Source organism: Phaethon aethereus, assembly GCF_964289735.1.
Source record: "Phaethon aethereus genome assembly, chromosome: 3".
NCBI classification, from domain to species: domain Eukaryota; kingdom Metazoa; phylum Chordata; class Aves; order Phaethontiformes; family Phaethontidae; genus Phaethon; species Phaethon aethereus.
The window spans coordinates 29,417,692-29,435,998 of record NC_138576.1 but is presented as its reverse complement, the minus strand read 5'-3'; the positions used below and the strand labels follow the sequence as shown (position 1 = coordinate 29,435,998).

Here is an 18,307-nt window from a genome sequence, read left to right as displayed (position 1 = left end):
TTACCTAAAATAATATATACTTGTCCAATTATGATGCAACAAAAGTGCAACTTTCTTTTCTGTGTGGATTTATGGGGTGGTATCTTGGCTTTGTCAATGTTAGTTGAACTTTAGTCATTAGCTTCTGTAGGGCAAAGTTTCCGACCATTGCTTAGTATTTTGTCTCTGCCCATCCTTTCATGGAGGGAGAAATTTGGAGGTTTATTAGAAAGAGAGCAGAAATTGAATTATCCAAAGAAAATAATTTTAATTTTCAGTGTTCTCATTTTAAAGTTAAATGTCTGGTTTCTATTGGGTCTTCTGTTCAGCACACCTATAGCACTTTTACTGCTCAGGCAATTAATTACATCTCAGAACACCCCAGGGAGGAAGTTATTCCTGTCTCATTCTACCAGTGAGGAAGCCATACCACAAAATATTAAATAATTACCCAAGGTCACTAAGCAAACAAGAAGTAGAGCTAGTAATCACAATTCCTGAATTCCACTTACGTTCCGTCTCTAGTGTGGTGTGCTCTTTCCAAATGTATGCAGTATAATGACCTTGTAGAGAAGGTAGAGATTTTTTTCTCATAGGAAAGAAAACTATTTTCTTTTGAATTAAAAGCAGCTTCTCTGTTTCTAGTAGCACTGAAAGTTAAATGGCAAATAAAAGTAAACCATTGTCTTAATTGCTGTTATATACATCTTAACTAGCTAAACAGAATAGCTCTTTTTATCTCTTCATAGCCACCTGTCCCAAAATAATTGACCAAAGATGAATAAAATTGTGCCCAAAAATTTGGGGCAATATTCAGATGTTAAATAAGTTACCAGGAAGAAGAAGTGATCAGGTCTTTATTATTACAGGGAATAAGCAATGAATATAAATGTAAAATTATTAGGAAATAATATTCACATGCAAATCACTTGCTGGTAAATTGTATTTTTTATTTTTAAAGTATCTGTTACTATGATCTGCCTTTTAATTACTTGTATTGTTGTCGTCTTTGCATTTATGAAAGGGTTTTATTCAATGCTGGAAAATTCCATGACAAGATTGCCGAATGCTGACTAAAGAGTAGAAAAAAAGTGCTCTGAATATGTGCTTTTCTTGAATCTTGTACTAGAAGACATTTAAGCATGTGATGATAGCCACTGCTTGGGGTAGAATTTTGGGGTAGATCGACCACTATGAATTTTTCTGTGCTTACAATATTACGCAGGTAAAATCACACAGAATCACACAGAGAATCACACAGAATCACTAGGTTGGAAAGGATCTTCAAGATCATCAAGTCCAACCATTAATCCAGCACCACCATGTCCCCTAAACCATGTCCTGAAGCGCCACAACCACACGTTTTTTGAACACTTCCAGGGATGGCGACTCCACCACCTCCCTGGGCAGCCTGTTCCAATGCCTGACCACCCTCTCAGTGAAGAAATTTTTCCTAATATCCAATCTAAGCCTCCCTTGGCGCAACTTGAGGCCATTTCCTCTCGTTCTATCACTAGTTACTTGGGAGAAGAGACCAACACCCTCATCGCCACAACCCCCTTTCAGGTAGTTGTAGAGAGCGATAAGGTCTCCTCTCAGCCTCCTCTTCTTCGGACTAAACAACCCCAGTTCCCTCAGCTGATCATCATAAGACTTGTGCTCCAGACCCCTCACCAGCTTTGTTGCCCTTCTCTGGACATGCTCCAGCACCTCAACATCCTTCTTGTAGTGAGGGGCCCAAAACTGAACACAGGATTCAAGGTGCGGCCTCACCAGTGCCGAGTACAGGGGCACAGTCACTTCCCTACTCCTGCTGGCCACACTTTTCCTGATACAGGCCAGGACGCTGTTGGCCTTCTTGGCACGCTGCCGGCTCATGTTCAGCCGGCTGTCAACCAGCACCCCCAGGTCCCTTTCCGCCGGGCTGCTCTCTAGCCACTCCTCCCCAAGCCTGTAGTGTTGCATGGCGTTGTTGTGGCCAAAGTGCAGGACTCTGCACTTGGCCTTATTAAACCTCATACAGTTGGCCTCTGCCCATGGATCCAGCCTGTCCAGATCCCTCTGCAGAGCCCTCCTACCCTCCAGCAGATCAACACTCCCACTCAACTTGGTGTCATCTGCAAACTTACTGAGGGAGCACTCAATTCCCTCATCCAGATCATCAATAAAGATATTGAACAAGACCGGCCCCAGAACCGAGCCCTGGGGAACACCGCTTGTGACCGGCCGCCAGCCGGATTTAACACCGTTCACCACAACTCTCTGGGCTTGGCCATCCAGAGTAAACCCGTCTAAGCCACGAGCGGCCAGTTTCTCCAGGAGAATGCTGTGGGAGATGCTGTCAAAGGCTTTACTAAAGTCCAAGTAGACAACATCCACAGCCTTTCCCTCATCCACTAGGCGGGTCACCTGGTCATAGAAGGAGATCAGGTTGGTCAAGCAGGACCTGCCTTTCATGAACCCATGCTGGCTGGGCCTGATCCCTTGGTTGTCCTGCAGGTGCCCTGTGAGCACTCTCAAGACCAACCGCTCCATAATCTTCCCCAGTACAGAGGTTAGGCTGACACGCCTGTAGTTCCCAGGATCCTCCTTCCGGCCTTTCTTGTAGATGGGCGTCACATTGGCAAGCCTCCAGTCTTCTGGGACCTCCCCTGTTAACCAGGACTGCTGATAAATGATGGAGAGTGGCTTGGCAAGCTCCTCCGCCAGCTCTCTCAGTACTCTCGGGTGGATCCCATCAGGCCCCATAGACTTGTGGGTGTCCAGGTGGTTTAGCATGTCCTTGACTGCTTCCTCCTGGATTATGAGGAGTACATTGTGCTCTCCATCCCTGTCTTCCAGCTCAGGGGGCTGAATACCCTGTGGATACCTGGACTGGCTATTAAAGACTGAGGCAAAGAAGGCATTAAGTAGCTCAGTTTTCTCCTCGTCCTTGGAGACAATGTTCCCCGCCATATCCAGTAGGGGATGGAGAGTCTCCTTGCCTCTCTTTTTGTTGTTAATATATTTGTAAAAACATTTTTTATTATCCTTTACGACTGTGGCCAGACTGAGCTCTAGCTGGGCTTTTGCCTTTCTAATTTTGTCCCTGCTTGACCTAACAAGATCCTTGTACTCTTCGTGAGTTGCCTGCCCCTTCTTCCAGAGATGATAAACTCTCCTCTTTTCCCTGAGTCCCAGCAAAATCTCCCTGTTCAGCCAGGCCAGTCGCCTTCCCCTCCAGCTCTTCTTACGGCACATGGGGACCGCCTGCTCCTGCGCCTTTAAGATTTCCTTCTTGAAGACTGTCCAGCCTTCCTGGACCCCTTTGTCCTTCAGGACTGTCTCCCAAGGGACTCTCTCAACCAGTGACCTGAACAGGCCAAAGTCTGCCCTCCAGAAGTCCATGACAGCAGTTTTGCTGACCCCTCTCCTTACTTTGCTCACAACTGAGAATTCTATCATGTCATGGTTGCTAAGCCCAAGACGGCCTCCGACCACCACATCTCTCACCAGTCCTTCTCTGTTTGTAAACAGCAGGTCCAGCAAGGCAGCTCCCCTGGTGGGCTCACTCACGAGCTGCGTCAGGAAGTTATCCTCCATTCGGTTAATAAATAAATAAATAAATAAATAAATAAATAGATAAATAAATAAATAAATAAATAAATAATAGTAAGATAGAAACAACCTCATATGTATGTCTCTCATAAATGTTACCATCTAGTGACCCCACATTAAAAGGAATTTCAGGGGTTAAAAATACTATGACTTTTTTCATTCTGACTCTACAATAAGAAAAAAAAGTAAATTAAATTCTGGATTTAAACAGTGGATCAGAGCTACTGAGTCTACTAGCAACTGATCAAACAATAATCTTTAAAGATAGCCTCAGCTAATATGTCAATAATGTCTGTAATAGATACTGGAAGTATTTATATTACTCAAAGAACACAGCAACAAAGAGTCAATCTGAATTGTAAAAAAGGAGTGCAAAAATACTAACATATAATTTCAATCAATCACAAACCAAGGGTGCTGATTGCCTGTGATAATAACAATTAATTTATGTATCCTAAATGTGAGCTTCAAATATCAGCCCACAGGGACCATACAGCAAATTGAAAGAAGTATCCAGTGTAAATAAAAGGGCTGTGCCCATCACTTCACATTTCTTATCAAAGTAGCCACCAAAAAATTTGCTACACTTGTTACCGCACCTCAGGCAATCTTCATGCCCAACCACATTCACATTGCTCAGCTATAAACTCTCTTACATTTCCATCGTGCTGCCATGACTTACACTTCTAGTTTCTGAAAGAGAAGCAGACAATATTTCTTCTTAGCTAAGAATGGCAACGTCTGAGAGATGTTGGCAATAACACCAAATTCACCTGTTAATGCAGTAGGGTCTAACATGCAGTATCAACAAGAGCTGTTAGGTGTCAGCCATCCTCTCATAGTTTGATGATGCTATTACCAAATAGAAATAAATAAGTTGTGACCATCATCCTTCCTTTTTAAAGTTTGAAATCAAAAAAATAGGTGCATCTATTTTTACTGGAAAAAAGAGCGTAGGAGACTTGTGCCACAAATTACATTTCTTGTTCTTGTTCTGTATCAGAAGCTGGTACAGCCACAGCAAGAATTTACTTTGAGAATGTTGTTAGTCAAGAAATAAACAGCTTCTTCCACTGAGTGATATAAAGTCATTTTTTATGATATGAGCATTGTACGTTTCACCTTTATGTGAAGGTGTTTCAGTCCGGAGGTGGGGGAGGGTACTAGAAGGGAACAAGAAATTGGTTTGTCTTTGTGTTGGACATTTAGTGAGTATTTTTACTACTTTAGTAATTTTCATTTATATAAATAAAGCTTCTCTTTTTTTTATCTAAACCTTACTTCTCCCCAAGGTCTCTCTGCAAATGCAGTGACACTTCAGCAAAGGGTAATTGAAGCTGCAGCACATTTACAGCAAAATGCCATTTTTAAAGGGTGTAATGAAACATACTGCAGAGGCAGGATTTTTAAATTCACTGTATGGAAACTGATTCCCTTTAGAAATGAGAGACCTGAGGATTTAGGACTATATCATATTGGCTGCCACTTCTTCAACATTCTAGGCAATAGCTTTACATAGTAAACTTTGGTTTCGTGTGACCATAAAACCCTTAATATTCAACAAGAGAACATCCTGAGCAGCTCAAAGAAAAAGAAAATAAATGGAATGTACCAAGAAATCACAACAGGAATGTTTCTTGTTCCATAGCAAGATCAGCTGCTGTGGATTTTTTTCCAGAGATGTCCACTCCTAGTACATGCTAACCTGAACCTCACTTTCACTCTGCAGCTGATATTCCCCCTCCCCAAGATTTCCCCTCACAGCCCAAGGCAACGAGATAATGAAATGTAGTTGCAGAGAAGACATCTTGCAGAGAAGAAGTAGCTTTCAGAATTTTAACTATCTCTTTATGTTTTATATTTTCCTTTTTCTGTTTTCATAGAGCATTATCTTTCTACAAAAGCAATCTCTGATACCTGTTTTAACCATTCAGTATTTTAGTCTAGAGTCAGTTAATTATTTTCTTACTGGAAAAAGTCAGCATTGATTAGCAAAAAGAAGATACCAGCAATAAAATTATGCCCATTAAAAAACAGCAGGCTCATTAACTAAAATGATTCAGTTCAGTCAAGCTTTTTTCTGCTACCTCTGCTCACTCTTGGAGTCTTTGGAATATAGGTCATTTTTTTGCAGCTGTAGTTGCAGCAACGTTAGATACTCCAGTTAGGTAAAAAAATTACAGGTATTCTGATTTTCTAAGGGGGCTACTCTGGTTTTTTCCTACTAAATGAAAGCACAAATAAGATGAATTTTATTTATTCAGGAAGAATTTTTAAAGTCTTAAAAGTCTTTAAATACTATTTAAAAAAAATAAAAATAAGCAGCACAACTTTTAAACTTCAAAGGTGAATGGCCAGAAGGAATAATACTTTCTAACATCAACAATGTTTTTATTCCTTTTTTAAATGAAGTTTGGACAATAGGAGGTCAGTAGGTATATAATACTTAATTTAAACTAGAAGAATAGCCAGTGCATTATTAATGGTTGACTGTCTTAAACCAAAACTAGAAAGAAATCTGCATCACAAAACTTTAAACGCTCTTTGACAGTTCTGATGTGATTGGAGAGGCAATTTCACCCCTTGGTTTTGGGAAATCAACCTGTTAACTCTAACCAAAAATGTAGCCGCTCTCTTAGTTCCCATGCAAGGTAAAACATTAATTCACCTTCAGTGTTGATTTAACTAATACATTTTCCTTTGCCCTGAAATGGAGAGCACACAAAATGTTACCACCTTTTTGCTCACAGTGTAGCTTCTTCAACTGTGAAGCTCCCTAACTATTCTGCAAGAACTTCTCTATACTAAATATCATCTCTTTCTACTTTTCCACCGATGCAACATTTAAGGAGAGTTCCATTTCCCTCCCTTGGCCAGGAGCCCTCATTCTCCTTTACCCAAGAGGACTTCCTGACCTGCCAGAGAAAGAAATTGTGACTTCAATTTCCCATGTGGGTGGACAGTATATGGTCCTATCCATGTTGGGTAAGATTTCAATTTCACAAACTTTCTCGTAATAGGATGAGTTTTTAAATGTATTTACTCACATATTTCCTGTCTTAGGGCTAAAAATGTGGTATGACTGACAGTGAAATATATTGTATTATAAAGGTTTTGGAAATAGTAAACCGAAAATGTAACATCAGCACACCATTCTATACATGTATCTAATATGTCATCATATTGCTCAAAAATTAATTTAGAACTTGGTTTCTAACACATGCGTAGAAAAATAAAAATCCAAAGAATTTTTTCTCGACTTGTACCATGCAAAAATATCACTATCATGTATTTGGAATTCTATGTTATTATCAATAGACAGATTAATCGATGCAGAAGAGAAACAAAGGCCTCTGTATATATTAGTTTCTCTGGGGAGTCTTGCCATTTTAAGCTCATCTTAACCAAATTATATGAATAAACTATTTAAGGAGAAACTAGTGAAGATTGAACTTCAGCAAGTTATCTATTGCAACTGAGCCCAAAGCAATCAAAATATGGACCTGAACTCTTGTTCTGCGCTAGAAGCTATATTTATGAAGTCTTTGCTTGAGAGGAAAATGTTGCCATCACTCTAAAAACTTGCTTTAATAAAAGAAAGTCTTTGACATGTCGTAATGGAGACAAAGATTTTTTCAGTTCTTTTTTACATTCAAGGCCATAATTCCATTAATCAAGTAGCTAACTAATTTTAAGGCAATGTAGTTAGCCTTCATTAAAATACGTGAATAATACAATTTTGATTTTTAATATTTTTATGAACTATTTTATGTATTTTATATTGCTTAGAAAGCTCTATTCTCTCATTTAGGTCATTCTGTTAAAAAATTGAACAAAGTTCTTCAATGCTTGGAGTGAATTGCAACAGATACACTACTTTCAAAAAGTTAGGAATCTGTCTGGTGGTGACCTGACACTTGAAAGCCCGGTCTCTCCTTCCAGTAGCAGGAATGGAATACAAGAAAAAAAAGAAATATTAACTAAGGTTGGATTCACTCTACAGGTACATCAGGAATCAGACTGAACTCAAGAACATCTCTGCTTGGCCTCTTAGAAAATAAAAGAGAAAGTTGCATGTAACATGAAATGTTTAGTAATGATGAGCAATGAATATTTTTGTTTCTTCTCACCATAGTTAATATGTCCCACATTGGCTCACAGCTTATCCCCTTATACCTAGGAATTCAGCAAATTTGACATTAATTTTCCATACAGATTAATTTTATTGACTGTGCTGAGTCAGGAGTACTCATTTCAATACTTGGTGGCTGAGTGGACTTAGCAAAAGTCTAAAACAAGACCGGAGCAAAAGAAAGTATGTTCTGAAATGTTAATTTCTTCAAGGGGCACTTAAAAGAATTTGGATGGATCAAGGCATAAAAATTGCGTACCTCTTAAAAATAGCCAGTCCAGGTATCCACAGGGTATTCAGCCCCCTGAGCTGGAAGACAGGGATGGAGAGCACAATGTACTCCTCATAATCCAGGAGGAAGCAGTCAAGGACATGCTAAGCCACCTGGACACCCACAAGTCTATGGGGCCTGATGAGATCCACCCGAGAGTACTGAGAGAGCTGGCGGAGGAGCTTGCGAAGCCACTCTCCATCATTTATCAGCAGTGCTGGTTAACAGGGGAGGTCCCAGAAGAATGGAGGCTTGCCAATGTGACGCCCGTCTACAAGAAGGGCTAGAAGGAGGATCCTGGGAACTACAGGCGTGTCAGCCTGACCTCTGTACCGGGGAAGATTATGGAGCGGTTGGTCTTGAGAGTGCTCACAGGGCACCTGCAGGACAACCAAAGGATCAGGCCCAGCCAGCATGGGTTCATGAAAGGCAGGTCCTGCTTGACCAACCTGATCTCCTTCTATGACCAGGTGACCCGCCTAGTGGATGAGGGAAAGGCTGTGGATGTTGTCTACTTGGACTTTAGTAAAGCCTTTGACAGCGTCTCCCACAGCATTCTCCTGCAGAAACTGGCCGCTCGTGGCTTAGACGGGTTTACTCTTCGCTGGGTGAGGAACTGGCTGGATGGCCGAGCCCAGAGAGTTGTGGTGAACGGTGTTAAATCCAGCTGGCGGCCAGTCACAAGCGGTGTTCCCCAGGGCTCGGTTCTGGGGCCGGTCTTGTTCAATATCTTTATAGATGATCTGGATGAGGGAATTTGAGTGCTCCCTCAGTAAGTTTGGAGATGACACCAAGTTGAGTGGGAGTGTTGATCTGCTGGAGGGTAGGAGGGCTCTGCAGAGGGATCTGGACAGGCTGGATCGATGGGCAGAGGCCAACTGTATGAGGTTTAATAAGGCCAAGTGCAGGGTCCTGCACTTGGGTCACAACAACCCCATGCAATGCTACAGGCTTGGGGAGGAGTTGCTGGAGAGCAGCCCGGCGGAAAGGGACCTGGGGGTGCTGGTTGACAGCCGGCTGAATATGAGCCGGCAGTGTGCCCAGGTGGCCAAGAAGGCCAACAGCGTCCTGGCCTGTATCAGGAATAGTGTGGCCAGCAGGAGTAGGGAAGTGATTGTGCCCCTGTACTCGGCACTGGTGAGGCCGCACCTTGAATCCTGTGTTCAGTTTTGGGCCCCTCACTACAAGAAGGATGTTGAGGTGCTGGAGCGTGTCCAGAGAAGGGCAACGAAGCTGGTGAGGGGTCTGGAGCACAAGTCTTCTGAGGAGCGGCTGAGGGAACTGGGGTTGTTTAGTCTGGAGAAGAGGAGGCTGAGAGGAGACTTTATCGCTCTCTACAACTACCTGAAAGGGGGTTGTGGCGACGAGGGTGTTGGTCTCTTCTCCCAAGTAACTAGTGATAGGACAAGAGGAAATGGCCTCAAGTTGCGCCAGGGGAGGTTTAGATTGGATATTAGGAAAAATTTCTTCACTGAGAGGGTGGTCAGGCATTGGAACAGGCTGCCCAGGGAGGTGGTGGAGTCGCCATCTCTGGAAGTGTTCAAAAAACGTGTGGATGTGGCACTTTGTGACATGGTTTAGGGGACATGGTGGTGCTGGATTAATGGTTGGACTTGATGATCTTGAAGGTCCTTTCCAACCTAGTGATTCTGTGATTCTGTGATTCTGTGAATAGATGCAACTGGATTTTTAAATTTATGGGGCAAAGACCTCGAATGTTTCAAATCTTTACCAGTAGTTCAAGACTGGATAGTTCAGCTTATTACTGTGTTACCTCTTTATAAATTAAGTAAAATAACCCCACTTTAAACGTAGGAAAAAGGATCTATTTTAGTATACCAATCAATTAGTTTTGTTTTGATAGCAACAGCAAGTATACTGTTTCATCATTAATTTAATCTTCCTTTTCCTTTCCCATTGGCTTCAAGTCACCTTCCAAGCTTTTAAACTTCTCTCTTTTCAGTCTCTGTTTTTATGCACCTTAAAAAGTGTTCTTTTTTTCCCTAGTATCACAAGGCTTGACCTTTATTTTCTATTTTACAAACATTTATCTTGTACGCATACCTGCAATACAAACATGCCAATCACCAATAAAATTAGACAATATGGAAAATAACTGACATTTGCCGCACTGATTACTGAATAGTTTCTATATTTCATTACAAAGACATAGACAGAGTATCATGTAACTTTGGGTGGGGTATGTAAAGATTTTTAAACTTCTTCATGAACACGTGTATGTCAAATGTAGTCTGTGACTTTTGTAACAGGGGTAATGTTGCCCAATGATGTGATATAAAATAGATTATATACTATGATTTCTGTATTTCCATTTTTTATTACTATGTGTATGATTTGTTGAAGCCAGTGGAAGAAAAAACCAGAAATCATTTGACAATCCACTAGCTGATTTAGGAGAGAGCTCAAGTCCAGGGTTCAACCACTGGACCACAGCTGTAGGTAGCTTCCTGCTTGCTCCTTTGGAAGGCTTAACTTCCAGAAATACCTTGGGGGGGGGGGGGGGGGGGGGCGGGGCAGTGGAGACATTTGTAGAAGCTTTGTAAAACTGAACTAGCCTTACAGGTTTTATACTTATTCTTCCTGAGCATATTTCATTCACATAAATTTGAAAAAGTATTCTAAAGATAATGCAAAGTAAAAACTACTTGGCAAAATTATTTTGCTTAATGTAGTATCTTCATTTCTAAACATTTTTCTTCCATTATTTTCTTTATTTGGTCTCAAATGGAAGTAAAAAATCAAATGTGTTTCTGTTATCTTTTCATGATTCAACTCCTCATCTTATTAACATATGAACTGCATTAAACGTTATTCACATTGGTGCTTTAACTTAAATGCTAGAAGCTCAAAACCTCAGATAAACTCTGAACTGGCACACTAGTGCAGTGATTTTTGCAGAGTTGACTGTACTGCCACCACAGTAGGTATTCATTCTCTGCTGAAAGTGAATTTTTTCATCCTGACATAGTCAGGTTGCCTGTGTAGAGAAGTAGAAGGTTGGTTTTCCATAAGTTTTTGTGGGAAGATAAAGAAATGGATCATAGCATCATCCTCATTCTATTTTTCTAAAGCTTTCAACCAAAATTTTGACAGCCGTTAGCAGTGGCATCACTTTGTTCTTTCAAGTTTATTTACAAAACATGTTTTTCTCTTCTGTTTTTAGCACAAGAAGAGTGGGCCACAACCCGTTCCAGCCTAAAGGCACCACCTCCAAGGTCAGCCAGAGGGGGTTACAGGGAACACCCCTATGGTAGATATTGAAGGTCCTCCTCATCTGTGACCTCATCTCAAAGACAATTAATAGCCTGTGGTCTCCACATAAACAGCAACGAGACAAGTAATAGTCCATTTCTTTTCTATCCTAGGGATTACTGCTCATTACTACCCTATGTACTACTTGTATTTCCTATAACATTGGAGTGACATTGGCATTAGTATTATTTTATAACACGGACTTAAAAAACAAAGACAAAAAATCTTTGGCAAGCATTGTCTATAAACCATTCAAAGATGATGTTCTGTTGGTTGTATTCATTGCTGTGTGTAACTTAAAAAGCATGACACTGTTACAGATCTTGAGTCTCTCTACATACTAGCTAAGGCTGAGTTTTTGTTTAGGGTTGCTGAAAGACTGTAATATGATTCTTTCTTTTCCTTTTTATTTTCTTTGAACCAGACAATAATCAATCTGTAGATAACATGTTTTAACCTGTCTTTTTTAATATATGTTAGTTTAGATTAAGATGTTCGATATTAAGTTTGTAAATTTAATTTTAAATGCTGTTTTAATGGGGTTGAAAACAAGCAGCTACTGTATGTATGTAGCTAACTGAATTTGTTCAGTGTTTTAACCTGTATTTGTTAAAAAAAATCACATAAAGTTCCATGTGTAAGCTTCTCTAAATAGGAAACCATAATTTTGTCAAATATGTTTGCCATAATTTGTCAATAAAGCTGAAACCTTTTGTAACAAACTAAATTTGGAATTACTTGTTTTCTAGTTTTAAATGCCTGCTTTATTTCTTTTTCAAGAGATGCCTAAAATGTTTTTATATAAAACTTACAAAAATGAACCCAAGCCTGTTTTAAGATTTTTTGTGTAAGACTTTAAAAGTTGTATTAATAACTTCTGGTTGTTAAATAATTTAAAAGTTAACAAACTAAACTGTTACATGAATCATGGTTAGTATCCACTAATGTATAACATGTTAATGGAAAAAAGTGCTTTAGAACAATAAATGGATTTTAAACTATCCTCTAAGCTTGATCTTGCTAAACACAAACTCATATTGACTTGTTTGTATTAGCATGTCTCTCGTGAGAATGTAATGGAGTTTAAAGAGGTAAGATTACCACTTACCACTGTTAGACTGTCTAAATGCTAGTTCTTCAACCTTTGAGTTTCCCCGCACATTAAATATCCCATTCAACATGTAAGCATTGCATAGATTCACCTATTTGTTTTCACTCAGAAGAGTGCGTTGACTGCATTTTTCGTAGTATATAACAATTTGTCTTGATAAACAAATCATCAGTGTCACTGCCCAGTTGTTGGTACTCAACTTCAAAAACTTTATTTGTAATTTTCAGTGCTAAATATCACCGCCCTTGAAGGCAGTTTAGAGGGCTGATATTTCTTTTGAGACTATCAGACTTGATGGCTGATGATTATTAAGGAAATATGTCGCAGGACTCAAAGGATGACTAAACGTTAAACAGGTAACACTAATAGTAACTCTGTAATTTTGAGTATGCAACAGTAATGTTAAATATTCTCAATTATTAAGTTACTGATAGTTAAAAAAGTAAACCTACCAAAAGATAACAAATAGGTATATAGGCTATTAAAACAACTAATTAACATTAACTAGTGACAACAAAATTATTCTACAATATATAACCCTCAAGGTAATAAACAGAACTAAAATTAACAATAATAGTAATGCAACTCTTGCTAACAACAAATATATAACCTAAATTTTGATGAAAAAAAAAGAGAACAGAAGACTTGATAGTAGGGATGCCAAAACTGTTAATCCTTTAAATACAGTCTTTTTGTTTACAGTGGCTTTTTGTCAATGTGATTGGTTTACTTTTTTGATGAGAATAAAGTACAGGCCTATTGCTGTTCAGTTTGTGAACAAAATCTCTTGCTGCTGGAGTTGCATGCTAACTCTTCTTTAATAGTCTATGAAGCGTATGTTTTGTCTTTTGAAGTGAATTTAGTAGGCTACATGATGGTTACATTGAGTTTATTCTGTCTCACTATTTCAGGGACTCACAGGCACTGGACAGCTAAGCAGCAGATCTGCTGAGAAGTGGTCAGGTAAGCTCTGCCGCATCTCAGGGGTTTTTCCTATTTCCTATTTTATCTGTGCATTTCTTTTTACTAATACCCAGAAATGTATTCGTCTAGGGTTTTAAAATAAATAATCCTTTCCAGCGATGTTTCTCTGCATAGCAGCATAGTGATTACCGTATAATGGCAAGCAAAACATTTGTTTTTATATGGTCTGATACCCTTCATTTAAATAAAAGAAGTCTTGTCGTCTAGCCTTTTAATGGTGAATATTAAGGTGGTATACTTTACAACTGCTCCTGCTAAAAACAAGAGCTGGTGTCTATTAAAAGCATGCCTACATTTTGGAAAAAAACTAGTCACATGACATCGAAAAATGCAATACTGGCTTACCTTTGCATCTCAAAATATTTAGCATTTCTTCCTATCACAGAAGTATCTATATGAGAGACAGGAAGTTTGTTACTTATTCTTTTGCTTGGTAGGTTTTTCTTTTTTATGTTTTAGAATGGCAGAGACATTAATGGTATTACCGTGCAATGGCATGGATCAAGGTATAACTTTCTATATTTCTCTGTTAAATACATTTAAACATAAAGGTGTATCTTGGATAAGCTTCTTACACAGACTTCAGATTATATATGCGATGTTTGATTGAAGAAAAAAGTTACTGCCGGAAATATAAAAAAAATTCAGCTCAGATACAGCTTTGTCAACTCAGAAGTGTCAACCTAATCACAACACAAAAAGTACAATTTTTTTTCCTCTGTCGTGATTGTTAAACTAGCTAAGAGTTAATAAACAAAACTGATGATGTTGTGCACCAAATACACAGTCCCAGGCACATTTATTACTCTGGCATCTTTTCCTGTGATTATGGTCTGGCTGATTTAACGTTTTCCAGCTACCGATGTATTCAACAGTTACTTACAAAACACAAGTTGTGTTGTATAACAAGATATAAAGGGCTTAATCTTCCTCGCTGAAGGATTGCCTCAAGACCTTTATAAATTGGTTTGATTTGTGTGCTACAACCACTCTACAGGTCTAAGTGATATGGCATTACAATTTGTCTGCACATTACAGTCACATCAGTGTGAGTGTACCACTATGGCAAAAAGCTTCCATCTACCCACCTTGCATATAGTTACACAAATGTGCTTCAGTCAGTATATGTTATGTCTATACAGACAAAAAAAACATACTCCACTACTATAAATACTGTTTCGTACTGGTATAACTGTGACTGTAGATTATTATACATTATAGATTTTACTATATAAGTATTTCAGGAAATGCTCATATGTCTTACTGAAATTATTAATTACACAAAACTGTGAGCAGGTCACACCTGATGTAAGTGAGATCCAGGGCAAAGTACATAAAACTAATTTCTCACTTGTGCATCAGATTTTTATGTGAGGGTAACTCGTGTGAACTCCTCGGCGACGGACTCCAATAAATACAGCTTTATAACAGAGCAGTGCTCTTTAATGTTATTGTCTCAAGCCCACTTTACAGCCGTTATTTCTGCAGTTTAAAAAAAATGCAGAATATATCAGTAAGATGATGCATTGTGAAACACTTTTATACAAGAATTATTTAGAAAAGGTAGGTTAATAAGTCAGTGCAAGCAACTGTTTATGCATACATTTTTTCTATTTATTTTCAGGAAATTAGTATGAAAAATTACCCATGACTGCATGTGCTGTTCTGTGTTAACTACAAAGTGTATTTCACATCAGTTTCTGAAGAAGTCTTACAGTTAATCAGCTATGTCTTAATAAAAAAAAATCCACCTTTTTAATTTGTGAGAGAGTAACAAAAGAATCTGATTATTCAAATTAACAGTCATCTTTAGGTCTTCCATGAACAGCTGTGATGTATTCCACACATCTACCAGTCAGGTCAACTGTAATTCTGAGGTCCTGAAAACTTACATGCATCATCAGAAAACACAGAACTTCAACCCTGCTACACATAATTCCAAGATGCTATTCACCAACCAAACATTTCTTTGGATGAATTCACAGACCAAGTAATTTTGTTTGTAATAGGAAGAAAAGCTAGTATAAAATATCAAAACCAGGAGTAATCAACAATGGAAAAGAGAACCAGAGTTGAAAAAGCTTTTTTTTATTGTCCAAGTTGACCTCATCTATGGAACAGTTTGATCTTTAAAATAAGGTAGTTCATTATCATTTCCAGTACTTAAAACAGCATAATATATTATTTTACAGAATCACACTAAAATATTCTTAATTGTACCTCTGCAGCATCAAGCTAATTATTCTTTTCATTGCTTTCTTTTTAAAATAGAGCTGTGTACTTTTGAAAAATTCTTTACTTTCATGAGATAGTAGATAACAGATGAACTCCTGGGTGAAAACCCTTATTACCCTAAATAGGTAGGCTATTGAATTATAAATGCAAACAGTGCACATTCCAAAAAGTATTTGTTATTAATAGAATTAATGAGCCAGTTTCAAAACTGATGATTTCTGGAGATGGATTATGCAACATTTGACAGTCCGCATTGTTGAGATGGTGATCAGATAGTGGGGTGGATGGCACAGTGATCGAATCTGTGGCTTCATATGTCAAATCTGTCACACAGCTTCACTTGCTGGAAATTTAGTCTGAGAGGAGGGAGCAATTTTCAAGTCCAGCTAGAAACAGAGTAGGAAGAAAGTGCCAAGGGGCTGAGAGCATTTTCACCTGCTGGAGCAGAACCCACATTGTTGCACCACCAGGGACAAGCTCCTGGAAAAGTAACAGATGAGGAAAAATTGCACCTACTGGATTGTTCTGTCTCGCAGACTGGTTGCATGTATTTAAGAACCATTCTAACTGAAGAAAATTAGTTATCCCTAGAGTAGCAACCTTTATCAGAAAATGAAGTAGCATCATGTAACTGTTTCCTATGCAGCTTATATTACACTGTTTAAACAAGATGATCTCAGATCTTCATATGAATAAACAAAGAACCTTAGGAAGTACAGTATACCTGACCTCACCTCAGACGCTATTGACAATGTTTTTCTATCTCAATGAGGTCCTCAACCTCCATTCAGAATAATGGAACTATAGCCATAGGGCTAGGAGATATTCCTTCTTGCACATGCCCCACTCAGTCTATAATCCAGCAATAATTACTCCATTATACTTGAACACGTGCTGACTTCTAAATCGAGTAACACCGATGTTAGAGAAAGTGAGCGAGCGCACGTAAAACAGACCACTGTGTCTATGGTAGCTCTGAAGGAAAGGGTGTGAAGATCCGGTCGCTAAGCACAGCAGGCTGGAGGAGTCTGTGTCTCCCTGCTGCTCGGGAGCTGCCAGACCACAGCCAGGACTGAGGTATTGAGCTGAGTATCCGGAATTTTGTAGAGCAACCACGTTCCATTAGGATCAGGATAAAGAACATGTATGAGTGCATTAGTTAAAAGGTTTAACATTTTATCATGATAGTATGGAGTCCTCATGAAATATCATCCAGGATTTTTATCTGAAGGTTAAAATCAAGAACAAGTAAGCGATGTATTGTGTTCAAATAAAAACCAATTTGGTCTACGTTAGTCATGTAGTTTCTTCATGTTTAACAGTAGGAGTGTTGTTCTGTGTACTGTCTTTCTAAGAAGTCCAAAGTTTTGCAAGACTCAAATAATGCAGTCACAAAATTATAAATGGTAGTAAAGAAGAGTCATCAAATAAGCTAAACATCATAGAGAAAAAGTCTTTGTTAATATATGAAAGAAAAATATGATTCATTAAGGAAGGGAAGTCTAGAAAGTTTTCCATATTGTACTGTATTAACTTGCAGACCCGGGTCAAGATTGTATGAAGATTAAATAGGGACATCACTGGATATCAGTGTCCTCCATACAACCAGCTTAGAGATACCTCATACTCCGTAAAGTTTACTATTACATTTCCTTTCTTTTATGGAAAAATACAGCTAAAATGAAAAGATAACTGAGAAACTCTGCCTGAATTTCCTAAGCAGCTACATATTTTGACAGAAAAATTGTTTTCTTGTAATATTGTGAAATAAATAACAAATCTAAACAAAATTATAATCTCCTTAAAGAATCGATTTGCTAACAACTTTCTAGCAAAGATATTAAAGAAAATAGTATTTTTTTTTCCGTATGTATTACCTGAATTATTCTATAATGCTGTAAAACTTCAGTAAATGGCTTGAGATTGCAAGATGAAGCAGTTTGGAAAAAATGTTCATACAGTCATGATCATAGAATAGGTTATAAATTCATCCTATGTAATAAAGAACCCACTTATTCCTATGCCAGAACTTATGTATTTTTAGGGTTCAGGAGGGCAGAGTTCATTTGTGGATGTATTTTATCAAGGTAGGAATAAAAAAAAAAAATTTACTAAGAGATTACAATTTTAGTTTACAAAAATTGAAAAGACTAACTGTAATTAAAGATATGACAAAAGATTATATTTGCTATTATTTAAAGTCATCCTCTGTTGTCAACAGATTAACCAAAGTACAAAAAGAAGAACTTAAAATGTTTGATTGCTAAACAGAAAAACGAGTCTAATGTCTTCTGAAGTTTTTTTTCCTCCATCAAAACCTTAGATGCACTCTGTGACTGTGACCTTCATCAGTTATTAGAACCCAAGAGTTATCAAAAAAAGTATCACGTTATCCATTTTACTATATTGATCCATGGAGACAGAAAAGTCACACAGGTAACTTTCTCAGACCAATTACGGCTTCAAAGATGATCACCGTCTTCCACTCTGTTGTTAGCTAATTACATTCTTCTTGTCATTATTATTGCTCATTGGGACCTGACTGAAACCTTTGAAATCATTAAGCCTTTCCTTTTTCTTTAGTTGGTTTTATTTCTGGTCCTGTAGGTTAGATGCTAACATTCATTTGGAGACTTTAAGGAAAATTATTCCCATTGAAAGATTTGCTGCTCTACGTAGTTATTAGACAAATTATGAGCTTTGCTCCTGAATATGCTGATATCTT

The 18,307-nt window shown here is 38.3% G+C and overlaps 1 protein-coding gene across 1 annotated transcript in view; it reads left to right on the top strand.

Moving 5' to 3' along the window:
• KHDRBS2 (KH RNA binding domain containing, signal transduction associated 2) overlaps positions 1–11,261 on the top strand; it is a gene marked incomplete at both ends in the record, with an annotated part of 384,824 nt that extends 373,563 nt beyond the window's left edge. Inside the window, one exon of the mRNA XM_081998222.1 lies at positions 11,164–11,261. Within this exon, the coding sequence (XP_081854348.1) occupies positions 11,164–11,261 (98 nt within the window). The remainder of the gene's footprint in view (positions 1–11,163) is intronic.
• Between the last annotated feature and the right edge of the window lie 7,046 nt (positions 11,262–18,307).